This window comes from Postia placenta, assembly GCF_002117355.1.
Source record: "Postia placenta MAD-698-R-SB12 unplaced genomic scaffold POSPLAscaffold_7, whole genome shotgun sequence".
Taxonomy (NCBI): Eukaryota; Fungi; Basidiomycota; class Agaricomycetes; order Polyporales; family Adustoporiaceae; genus Rhodonia; species Rhodonia placenta.
The window spans coordinates 1,263,747-1,275,854 of record NW_020169838.1 but is presented as its reverse complement, the minus strand read 5'-3'; the positions used below and the strand labels follow the sequence as shown (position 1 = coordinate 1,275,854).

At 52.4% G+C, this 12,108-nt stretch overlaps 4 protein-coding genes across 4 annotated transcripts; 2 read left to right on the top strand and 2 right to left on the bottom strand.

Annotated features, from left to right (window-relative positions):
• On the top strand, positions 1-1,488 carry POSPLADRAFT_1033910 (hypothetical protein; the record flags this gene model as incomplete). Its single annotated transcript, XM_024476968.1, has 6 exons — positions 1-70; positions 134-450; positions 473-701; positions 752-1,042; positions 1,367-1,373; positions 1,410-1,488. 6 exons carry the CDS (start codon positions 1-3, stop codon positions 1,486-1,488), a joined length of 993 nt encoding a protein of 330 aa, XP_024339059.1.
• A 622-nt stretch (positions 1,489-2,110) lies between these two features.
• On the top strand, positions 2,111-3,266 carry POSPLADRAFT_1106977 (hypothetical protein; the record flags this gene model as incomplete). Its single annotated transcript, XM_024483300.1, has 4 exons — positions 2,111-2,362; positions 2,393-2,454; positions 2,817-2,907; positions 2,958-3,266. Coding segments are annotated over 4 exons (714 nt in total), but the record flags the coding sequence as incomplete, so codon positions are not given.
• Positions 3,267-4,352: 1,086 nt separating this feature from the next.
• On the bottom strand, positions 4,353-8,538 carry POSPLADRAFT_1143107 (hypothetical protein; the record flags this gene model as incomplete). The annotated part of the gene is made up of 12 exons (XM_024485513.1): positions 4,353-4,546; positions 4,610-4,748; positions 4,841-4,935; positions 5,023-5,145; positions 5,293-5,567; positions 5,707-6,029; positions 6,412-6,664; positions 6,760-7,061; positions 7,095-7,191; positions 7,245-8,099; positions 8,163-8,441; positions 8,510-8,538. The coding sequence occupies 12 exons, from the start codon at positions 8,536-8,538 to the stop codon at positions 4,353-4,355; spliced, it is 2,964 nt and encodes a 987-aa protein (XP_024339057.1).
• Positions 8,539-10,877: 2,339 nt separating this feature from the next.
• On the bottom strand, positions 10,878-12,028 carry POSPLADRAFT_1056845 (hypothetical protein; the record flags this gene model as incomplete). The annotated part of the gene is made up of 4 exons (XM_024480845.1): positions 10,878-11,278; positions 11,334-11,562; positions 11,618-11,901; positions 11,959-12,028. The coding sequence occupies 4 exons, from the start codon at positions 12,026-12,028 to the stop codon at positions 10,878-10,880; spliced, it is 984 nt and encodes a 327-aa protein (XP_024339056.1).
• Between the last annotated feature and the right edge of the window lie 80 nt (positions 12,029-12,108).

Here is a 12,108-nt window from a genome sequence, read left to right as displayed (position 1 = left end):
ATGTCATTTCCTCCCTTCCGGATTTGCAACTTCTACCAAGTTTCCTCCATGCTAGGTCATGGTGGCTTCGGTTCGTTATTCTTCATGAATGTCCATCTATAGTCTGTTGCTAAGTCCTAAACCCAACGTCTAGGCGCTGTACATCGCGGCTTGAACCTCCTCACTGGCGAATGGGTTGCTATCAAAGTCGAGATGCCTCCCGAGAAAGAGGAACAGCCAGCGATGCTTCCGTACGAAGCCGCTATCTACAAGCTGCTACGCGGGAAGCAAGGAATCCCATGTATCCGGTGGAGCGGGATGTACGGAGGAGCACACGTCCTAGCTATGGATATGCTGGGTTCCAACCTGGATCAGCTTCGACGAGTGTGCCGTGGTCAGTTCACTCTGCGGACCGTCCTGATACTTGCGGAACAAATGGTAGGACGTCATCATCCTGGTAAGATATATATCGTGAGCTTATCCGTCTTGATAGTTGGACAGAGTTGAGTTTGCGCATTCAAGGGGCATCGTTCTACGTGATGTGAAACCAGACAACTTCGCCATGGGGCATGGACACCTTGCCAACATCGTCCATTTGTACGACTTTGGGCTCTCAAAGCTGTATCGTGATCCGGAGACCGGTGCGCATATGGCGTACAGAGAAGACCGCCAGAGACTAGGGACGATACGGTACGCGAGCCTGAACATGCACTTGGGCCGAGGTATGCATCGTCGAGTGTTCTTGGGCACCGTGTGCTGACGTATGGTATAGAACTAAGCCGGCGCGACGATATGGAATCACTTGGTTACTCTCTCATCTACCTGCTCAATGGACGTCTGCCATGGCAAGGGATCTACGCTCCAGACGTCGAGTGGAAGATTCGTCGCATTCGTGAGATGAAAGCCGGGAAAGCTCTTGAGGACCTCCTGGCATCTGCTCCGCCGGAGTTTGGGAAATACTTCGAGCACTGTCGTGGGCTGAGGTTTGAGCAGAAGCCTGACTACGCATTTCTGAGGACGCTCTTCAGGAAGAGGATGCAGAGTGAAGGCTGGCAGTACGATAGTAAGTTGGATTGGCTCGACTCATCGGTTCTTCCGAAGGGTAGTTTGCTTCCTGACGAGTACAAAGCGGAGCACTGCTTTGTGGAGGATGACAAGTGGGACGTTCAGTAGCCAACGTGGAACGTTATTTCTAGCCGCCTGTAACCCCTCGCTCACCCCGGTACACAGATCTCTATATATAAGAAGAATCTGCAGTAGTGCATACAGAGAGGCACAAAGTAACTAACAGCTGCTCAGAATGCGCCGACAGCTGCGAAACCCTTCTCGAGGCAAACCCGAATGATCTTTGAAATCGATTAGATTCGCTTCATGTCCGTTTGTACAGTGATGATGTAAGTCGTTCGAGCGAATGCATATTCTTACAATAGCCCAGGCATCGCCGCTGAGGGTACGCATTTCAGCGCAGTCATATGGCTGTATGGTATATTCATGCATATCTTACCCTAATCGGCACCATCATAAATAAGACGGTGGGTATAACCGAGCATTCTATGGCTAAGCTGTATCTCATGTACCTCGATTGAGTGATCGGTTCAGACCTGAGCACGATGTTTCCCTACTGCATCATGGTCCAAGGTGCGAGAAGACGGTATCCGCCCTTTGTCAATGTTAGCGCCGGTAGATCAAGAGATCCTAATCACGCGCAAACGGGCGCCGCTGTACTTGGGGGACAGGGTTCGTGAGCCCTTCACGTTGAAATTTGACCCCGCCTACTCTGGGTTCTCGGACGATGCAAGCCGAGCCAGTTGTAGTCCACGCACAGTCCTTTGTCCTGGCCAGACTCTTGCCTCAGCGTTCAGCATATTGGACATCGTGGCACGGATATCATAGGGCAGCACTCTTGCCCACTCGGCCATTTGTGGCGTTGCGTGTTCGCTTCACAGAAAATGAGTGTGACAATGTGCATCTGTTCCTGGTATCCACAAAGAAGCGTAATGGAGGTTTGTATGCTCACTGCGACATACCTCTTGTTTCACAACCAGACAATGTTCGACTTGACAGCGTACTTCGCGCTGAGCCTCCTTTACCGACCTCAGCAACATCATTATATCTTCACACATTCCCCGGAATGCAGGCGCAGGAAGGCTCCGCAGGCGGTAATACTATATCCCAAGACGACGAAGACGACAAGCACAGGCTCGACGAATCGAGCTTCGAAAGATTCTGGTCGAAGGCATGGAGCGAAGCTCTGAGGTTCAGAAAGAAGGAATGGGGATTCAAGACGATGAAGCTGCGAAGCTCTGGAGGAGACGAAGTCGTGCAAGACAACTGGGGTGCATTCAGCAAGGACAGAAATGACGTAGAGTACCTACACGACCCTGTGGGTCAGTGTGTGTTCGAAAGGCTCGAGTTTAAGGACCTCCCGCTTTCAGAGGAGCCGTCGATCTATCGAGACCTAGCGATATATGACCAGTGAGCCATGGAATTAACGAGCTTGCATTGAGTGCTGATGATGCTCTGCTAGGCTCGTGGCTGACTACTCATGGCGGGGAGTCAAACAGTCGATCTATTGGGTCGAAGCTATGAGGAAGGTGTGTAATTTCAGTCGGCGACACTTCCGTGGCCTTACATATGTCAGTTTGCCAACGAAGGGTCGTTCGCCAAGTACTCGTTGAACCATGTGGAACTGTGCTCCGGGGAGCTGCCATTGTTCTCTGCTGCCTTGAAGGAGGATGCAGTAGCATTATGCTCAATGCTGATTCCCGTCGACAGGGACCCCCCTCCTGTGACTACTGAAGAAGATTCTGTAGTAATGGATTGGGATGATGACCCAGAGCCCGATTCTTGATAGCACCTGTGGCTCGCCCGCCTGTCGTTGTCGGTGAAATCAAGGTCGTGGTGTTCGACCTGTACGGAGTGATCTTGGTAAGTAATCGAGTCATTCGTGCAGTCATTAGCTCACCTTGTTGGCACAGGACCGCCAAGAGGGTTTGCGCCGTGCGCTACGCACGTTTCTTCCTCTAGATACACACGAGCACGATGTGGACAAGTTGGTAGGAATTTACCTCGAAATTGAAGCCCACCGCGTTCATGGCGCCCCCGATATCTCCGGCAACAAGTTGGTCCATGCGGTGCTTGACGACACGCTGCGCGCCGTCGGCTTGTGCCCCACAGACGACACTATACAGAGCGCTCGTGATGCTATACTGCCAGTTCCTTACACCGACGTCTCTGATGCCTTGAACACACTGCGTGCACGCGGCTATCAACTGCTGTGTATGTACCCATCCGATTCTTTGCCGCATTCTCTGTCTATTGAGCTCTTCCTTGCGCTTAATCTCGATACTATCGGCATTCCATTGGCCTATTTACACTGCCAGTCCGAAGATTTCTGTTCACACGTGCTTGAGCGCTGCCGTTCAATGGATCCCAAAATCCAGGGCAGCGAGATTCTTCTAGTCACGGCTGGGCTCTACCGGGTCATTGAGTTGGCTAACGCGGCCGGTATACCGACCGCACTACTCAGGCGTCCGGGCGTACTTGAAGCACGGCTCGAGCATGCAACAGGTAAGGATAAGCTATCCGCACCCACAATGATTGCCGAGGGGTTTGGAGAATTGTGTGACCAGCTGGAGTTGGTGCGCTCAGGGAGCTTTAGTCGGAGAGAGATCTGACCATATCCATTGATATCTTGTTGTCGCTACACCGCTGCAGCTCATGAATGCATCTGAATAGACCGTATTCTACATAGCCTCCGCTCAGGTTAATTCATGTATTGTAGGAGCAGCAACACCGGGTGATCTACGTTTGTGGGTGTGAAGGTTTTACATTCTATACTGTCATTGAATTGTCACGAGGGCAAAGAGACAAGGGTATCGACCGGCTCAGAAGTACAGACGCTGATTGTCTCCGTCACTGAAGACGTCCAAGGTGCTTAAGGCACGACATAGCTGATTTAGACCCCGACGGGGGCCATGATGGACTAGAGGTCGTTGCTGGTTAGGTCAGCGTGACGAAGCTCGTGTTGATGGGACAGAAGAATTGCGCTGATACGACTAGCGCAGGGATGGCGAGAGGCTGTCGAAGGCAACCTTCCAAGGGAATCGATAACCGGACCAATAGTTGTGACATGATTTGCTATTAGCCTGTGGACAGAGAGCAAGAAGCGTGGATCTCGTCCCATATAGCGGACATCAGACGGTAGGAATACATGGATACATGCTCCGCAGCTGGGAGCCCGGCCCTATCATGCAGTCTCGTAGTCTGCACTGCGCAGTGTTTGTGCACGATGGCGCCTGGTAGCAGAATGCACACTTCGGAAACACACTGGTCGTGCTTATGTATGAGAGGCCTTGGAGTGAAGCAACAATTCAAATATCCAGATCCTTCAGCCAGTCATCTTGCAGTAGATCCTCGGCCGAGGGTCTCGCACTAGGGTCGATGGCCATGCACCGCCTAATGAATGCAGCAGCAGCCTGAAGATCGCTCGCATCAAATCGATCCTTGTACGTTTCCAAGCACACTTCCGCGGGTCGGTATTCGGCGTCGCCAGTCAATAGGTTTCCTGTCGTATTCGTCGAGATCGTTAGTCATGCCACACGCAACGGGGAGAAGCTAGTTAACAGACCGTCTTTATCAAAAAATTCATCGCGACGAGCACAGTCCTTGAGGAATGCCTCCGAGAATGCCTCGCGACCAAGAAAGATTACCATCTGCTCTACATACTTGCGCTCTCGTTCTTCTGCAGTGCGCAACGTGTCTGGTATCTGAAACAAAGTCGCCCCAGAGACCCATTCGAATACCTCAAGTGACACCCATGTCAGATAGTCGTCGGCACATCAAATAAATAGAAGCATACAAGGCAGCCGAGTGACCAGATGTCAATGGGATACGACCACGGTGTCTTATGCTCCAGGACAATTTCTGGTGCACGAAGAAGCTCTGGTTGTGCTGCTGCAGGGCGTTCGCACGCACACGGTATCGCTGTGCAGATGAAAGCTCAGGGAGCCGCTGCGACGCGACCGTAGATGTGGTGCTCACCGTGGCCATAATCCGCAAGACACACTTTGATGTTGCTCATATCCTCTTCAAGTCCAACGGGAGGAAGTGTCTGGGTTTTGACAGGAGTGACGGTCGACCCGCCTTCCAGATCCGGAACGAATCCTGGGGGGTAAGAAACGGACGGCGAAGTCTCAAGGACCTGATCTACGACCTGATCCTGATTGTCAAAGGCGATGAGAATGTTCGCGGGTTTGAGGTCTCAGAATGCCTATGAGCGATAGAGGTAAACCCATCAGAATGATCTCTCACCAGTATGAATGCTCTGGCACGGCCCGTGAAGGTACGAGAGCGCGAGGAGGACCTGCTTCGTGATTCGTTTCGCAACAACAGTGCGCGCAGGTCCACGAGGGAAACGGTGGTACAATTGGTTGAGGTTAGGCCCAAGCACGCCCGTCACAAAGTTCACATGGGTACCATGTACAGTGTTCGTCAAGAACAACTCTCGTAATGGGGTGCAATACTTGTAGCCAGGATGAGTTGGATCAGCATTCGCAATGCTTCTAAGCACTTCTCTCTCCCAAAGCCTGTGTCTAACATGGAGAACCGTTGTCTGACATGACGACGCCTTTATTGCCACATATTTGAGGGCCGTAGCAGTACTAGCTAAGGAGCATAAACGTATTCTAGTAAGTCGTAAACCCAATGGCTCGTAGCAAAACATACCTTTCCGAGCGAGCTAGCCATACACTAGCGTAGTCGCCCCAGCCTAGCTTTCTGATGATTTGGTATCTGCCCTGGTGAGCTTGCAAAAACTGCCCGAGAGTATATGGAGGCCATCCCGCGCCTTCCTTCAATGGCAACGAAAGTGGTTCTTCTCCGGGATAGTCTACTCCCTCAAGCCGGGGATAGGAAGCCCAATGAGAGTCATGCTCTAATGGCATGGTAGGAATCTCAGAGGGAGACGATACGGACTGCGTGGCACCCATCTCGTTATGAGAGTTCAGGAGTGGGTAGTAGGGTATAAACCCCAGGAGGCGATTCTGGCGCTTCACGCCTATGTCGATCCATCACCCCACTCCGATCGAGCAGCTACCACAGGGCTCCCTTATCATTCGATAAATCACTTTCATTTCGATAAAGGACGACCTCCCGCATGAAAATTCATGGGAGAGAAGCCAAGAACATCGCCATTCGAGTGACATTTATCAGATCCAGATACCAAAAAACACAAAACATCACTGGAATGACAGCTATTCGCAACGATAATACAAAATAAACACGACAGATACAGAACCAAGTAATCTAAAAGTACAACACAAATTCATCCCAAGAGTAACAGACTTGAATATTATGTCAAAGCGACTAGCAGAGATGACAAGTATTTGACGAGAGCAAGGATAGCACAGCGATCGGTCCGACTTTACGTACAGTCAACAAGGGCAAAATCGACCCTGACGACCAAAGCGGAGGGAAGTTGAGGATCATTGAGAGCGTGATTGATGTCTCCATAGCAAGGAGTGTCTTGTTGCTCGATGGATCCTCTAGAGGAAGCTCCAGGACGCGTGCGCCATGTACGGGCAACGCAGATCCGCGCGTCGTTGGCGGGTGAATCCAGGGGAGGGATGCAAAAACGGCGAACATCGGAGTGGCACCGCCGCTCAGTCTTGCAGAGCTTCTGAAACTATCCACTGATCGAAAAGGTCTTCATCGGCCGGATTCGGGAGAAGCTCATGGGGACCTCCCTCAGTAAAGGGCGGCTCAGAAGCCTCTGGCGACAAGTTAAGGTTATCTTCGACGAAATCCATCACTTCGGGATGATCGCCAAGAGTGGCCTCGCTTCCACCAACATCGCCTGCGGAATCATGGGGGGATGAGGCCCGTGGGAGGCCAGCGATCTGGTCCCAAATGATATCATCGGCGTCGATAGGGTAATGCCAAGGAGTGTCCAACATCTGTTCAGATTCCTCATCGAATCCCTCGGTACTATCCTCGCCCACAGACGCTGCGGGTGTACTGGTCACATCCGCTCCCTGAGATGCCGCCACTGCGATCGAGGTGCCGACGTCCGGGACTTCCCCCTGGGGTGCTGGTATATTGGGGGGAGCAATTACCTGTGGAACAACTTCAACCTGCGACGCCGCCGTGGGTTTTCTCGTGTCTTGTTTTTGAGCCTTCTTTGAGCGTCCTTTGGCTCGACACTTCTGACCCCTGTTTGCCGCAGTCAGATAATAATGTACAACAAATGCAAGAGCTACACATACCTGCACGATTTGATGTGGCGCTGGAACGAATCCTTGCGCTGTTGTGGCTTCGACTTGTCGCTGCACTTCGGACATCTCCAAAAGGTGAGAGGGCCGTGCTCAGCCAGGACGTGGCGCGCAAGTGCTTCCTCTGGGTTCTTGCCACAATTTCGCTTTTTGCACCCGGGCCATGGACACGCTCGTGAAGACAAGCCCTCGTGGAAGGTGTCCATGTGGGTAGTGACATCGCTCTTGTTTAAGCCGATGTCCCTATTGCACCCGGGGATGCCACACGGATACGGGACCTGGGGTGCAGAGTCCTCAGGAAGAAAAATAGGAGGGGGCTGGACCGCCCGCCGCGGAGGTTTCTTGGTGCTACTGTGACCACGGTGGTGGACGTGCCCTTGCTCGGCCTCGTAGTCCTCGTCTTGGGCATCGAGCATCTCCTCATCCTCTTCTTCCTCTTCTTCCGTATCGTTCTCTACTTCATGTTCTCCCCCGCGTCTCAATGCTTGTGCCGCAGGTGGGGGAGGAACATTCTCGTCGCCAAGGTGCACCTCGGCGAGACGTGCGCGCGACCGCGTCACACGCTGTGGCACGCCACCAACAGGCGTGCGGGTGCGCTTAGAGGGAGGGCGGTCGCCCGCCGCTCCTGCTTCTCCCGGGTCTTGAGCTGCCTCGTCGTCCTCGCGGTGGCGCTTTTTCCCACGCTGAGTGGCGGCAGTGGGCTGAGGCGTAGGGAGCGCGCTGAGTGGCGCGCGGCGCAAGGTGGGAGCGCGGGGAGCAGTGCCGAGTGGCGCTCCGGAGGGGCGTGCCACAGGAGCTGGTGTGCGTCGCCGGAGTCGCATTTGCCAAGGCGACGCATTGGTGGTAATCCTGCCAAACGAACACGATGAGTGGTTAGAGGAACAGTTGATGTTGGTGGACACGGTTGCTTACCCCGGGTATAACGGCGCATCCAGGTCAATCGCCACTTGGTGCGTGGCGGCGACGCCAGTGCGTCGAGGGATGCGGGGCAGCGAGTCGAGAGGGATCGCCGATGGGAAGAGAAGGTCGACAGTTGGCGACCTTGCTTGAGAGGGGCCCGCGCGTGTGGACGCGCCAGGGGAAGCATGGGGAGGTGCCGCGAGACGAGAGGGCCCCGCTTGTCTGGACGCGTCTACCGCAGCCAAGAATGAGGCCGCCACCGTGGCGGTGCGGGAGCGTGTGTTGGGTGGTCTATCAAAGCGGTCGAGAGTCAGCGTACCCGCAGTCGCCACACGCCAAAGCGCGTCCCGGCGGCCCACCTAGTGCGGTTGTTCTTGTTGCCGGCCATTCTTATGGAGTCCTGAGAGATGAATGGAAGCTTTGGTGGTGTGATTGGGGTATTGTGATGAGAGTATGTGAGCTTAGGAGTAGCGCGAGGTGGAGTCGCAGAGGAGAGTTGCAGGTTGTGGATGTGGAAAGAGCGAGAGTCTGTTTCGGCCACGGCTCTACAACTGCACCCACGTGAGTATCTGGGTAGAGACAATGGCGCGGCCACAGGTGTAACGTGACCGCGTCGAGCTTGGGCCCTGTCAGTCAAACGCTCGGACCATTGCTATGTACTCGTTCCTCGCTTTGTACCACACTGGATTGTGACGCGGGAGGCGTTTTGTGACCTACAGACACTATACAATCTTTTTTCCTGGCAGGTGAGCAATTTTCAGGAAACGAGACGAGACGAGATGCTCACATTTAAGTTATCGTCAGGCTGTCATACTATGCTTTTACCTCAGTGCCGTTGACGACTAGTCTTAAACAGCTCATACATATATGTATATAGAAACAACTGAGATAATCAAATATAACCTGCACGTGAAATCAGTATATGCAACAGATCGCTCGTCAGAGTCCAGACTCACAGAGTTCGGATTCGCGGACAAGGTCCTAAGTTGAGTTGAACGACACATCGACGGGATGAAGGGTCACGATAATCTTTATCTGTCCGTTCCACACAGTGGCACATTGGTGCTGCATGGGACGTTTACATTATACTATTGGCCGAACCATTCTGAAGCTTCTGTGCGTCCTGGAATCAGACCTTGCTTTTATGACATAGTTATTGTTCAGCGGTTGAACTCCACAATCCGCTTGCGTACCGTGTAAGTAGTGAAGCTATACAATAGTTGTAATGGTTCAGATCTGTCCATCTGGGTCCGCAGAACCAAGCCGTAGCATTCGAAGACTGGGCTTCACTTCAGCAATAGATAAAGGATATATCACACAGGTTTGGGAAAATGTAGTCCAGGATTGTCTTTCCAGAAAATGTCGCGACAATCCAGGACACGTTCCCGCTCCCGCAGACGAGTATCGAAGAACAACTTGTTTCAGACAATGCGCCTGGCTTGAATGTTCGTAGTGTGAAGCTTCGAATACAATGTAGTTGCATGTGCATTGACGGTCGATCAAGTGCCAGGTCAGAACTCAGAACGCAGTATCGAATACTGATCGGTCAATGATAGTGATGTTCGATACGTGGCGGCCCAGAAAGGCAGGAGGAATGTTTGATGCGCCCAACTCGCTGTCCCGTGGCAGACTGATGCGCCTCCGGCCCGGCGGCCTCTAGTACTCTTTTCTTCGAGTAATGTCGTGCAATGCTAAATATGTCCTTGCTTACGTTTGCTCATACTCGAACGCTTCATGCAAGCGGTATAGATAAAACCAAATTCTGTGTCCAATGTTGTGTCCATCGGCCAGTTCTACTTATCCCCCGTCGAAACTCGACTCTAACCTGAAGCAGGGGCTTGACGTGCGTGCAAGTGCATGGCTCAGGTCCGGTGTCGTGCATATGATCAAACTTGAGATGATGCGCTGATTTCTCTGATTTATGGCGCCCAGGATTGTATACACTCTTGGCCAGCAGAGCTGCGAAGCTCTGAGGTAGTTTCCAAGACATAAAGAACGAGCTTTCCGACTGTCGTTCTTTGACACAATTTACTTATGTGCTAACTTGACGGCATACATATTTGAACGACTGTGCGAGCTATGCCATTTACTCCTCGCCGAGTAGGCGCACTAACTCCTAGGATGGCGCGCGGAAGGCTAACGATGGCCTTCATCTTCTGCTGCCCGTCGAGCACCATGTTTCTCACAGAAGTATCTCCTCTTCTGTCCTGCGAGAGCTGATCTGTCATTCTTTCCGATGTGATATGCTGCTCAAAGGCTAAGAGCAGGTGACGAAGCGGCATTCCAGCCGCCGTTGAAAGCTCTCCCCGAAGCGATGCGCCCAACACATGACACAATGGTCAAGGGCGTCATTGGCAACCTGCGTAGTGAGAAATTGCATGTGCCGGACAACTATCTACCAGGTACTTCCAGTACACCTCTGTAGCGTGGGCATTAATGTGCAGCTAGCTTCCATTCACGCTCGTCGGCATTTCCTCGAATGGTTCAAATGCTTTGTTAATTGTTCTATCTTCAGACAGTCTGCCAGCTCCGCAGGCACCAGTGTCTCGTAAGGCAAAGTTGACACTAAAACCAAACCAGCAAACGGTATTTACGAGAAACCTAGATGATTCGAGGATGAGATTCCAGTCAAATGACCATGTAATGAACCACCAGGATAACATTTCTCACGCAGTTGACATCATCACAGTATATAGTACGGCCGCTGGAGATCACGTTCCACGTTGGCTACTGAACGTCCCACTTATCATCCTCCACAAAGCAGTGCTCGGCTTTGTACTCGTCAGGAAGCAAACTACCTTTCGGAAGAACAGATGGGTCCAGCCAATCCAACTTACTATCGTACTGCCAGCCTTCACTCTGCATCCTCTTCCTGAAGAGCGTCTTCAGATATGCGTAGTCAGGCTTCTGCTCAAACCTCAGCCCACGACAGTGCTCGAAGTACTGCCCAAACTCCGGCGGAGCAGATGACAGGAGGTCCTCGAGAGCTTTCCCAGCTTTCATCTCACGAATGCGACGAATCTTCCAATCGACGTCTGGAGCGTAGATCCCTTGCCATGGCAGACGTCCATTGAGCAGGTAGATGAGAGAGTAACCAAGTGATTCCATATCATCGCGCCGGCTTAGTTCTATACCATATGTTTCGTCAGCACACGGTGCTCAGGAGCTTCGACGGTGGCATACCTCGGCCCAAGTGCATGTTCAGGCTCGCGTACCGTATCGTCCCTAGTCTCTGGCGATCTTCTCTGTACGCCATATGCGCACCAGTCTCTGGATCACGATACAGTTTTGAGAGCCCAAAATCATACAAATGGACGATGTTGGCAAGGTGTCCATGCCCCATAGCGAAGTTGTCTGGTTTCACATCACGTAGAACGATCCCCTTTGAATGCGCAAATTCAACCCTGTCCAACTATCCGGGCAGGTAAGCTCACAATGCCGGCCTCGCCAAGATGATGACGTCCTACCATTTGTTCCGCAAGTATCAGGACGGTCCGCAGAGTGAACTGACTACGGCACACTCGGCGAAGCTGGTCCAGGTTGGAACCCAGCATATCCATAGCTAAGACGTGTGCTCCTCCGTACATCCCGCTCCAACGGATGCATGGGATTCCTTGCTTCCCGCGTAGCAGCTTGTAGATAGCGGCTTCGTACGGAAGCATCGCTGGCTGTTCCTCTTTCTCGGGAGGCATCTCGACTTTGATAGCAACCCATTCGCTAGTGAGGAGGTGCAAGCCGCGATATACAGTGCCTAGGCGTTGGGACTTAGCAACAGATTGTAGAAGCATATTAAAGAATATTAACGAACCGAAGCCACCATGACCTAGTATGGAGGAAACTTGGTAAAAGTTGCAGATTCGGAAGGGATGAAACGGCATGACGGTCGTTGCTCGATGCGAATGTAGGAGCAGCCCAATGGATCACCGCGTGTCTGATACACTACATTCAAGGTCTAATG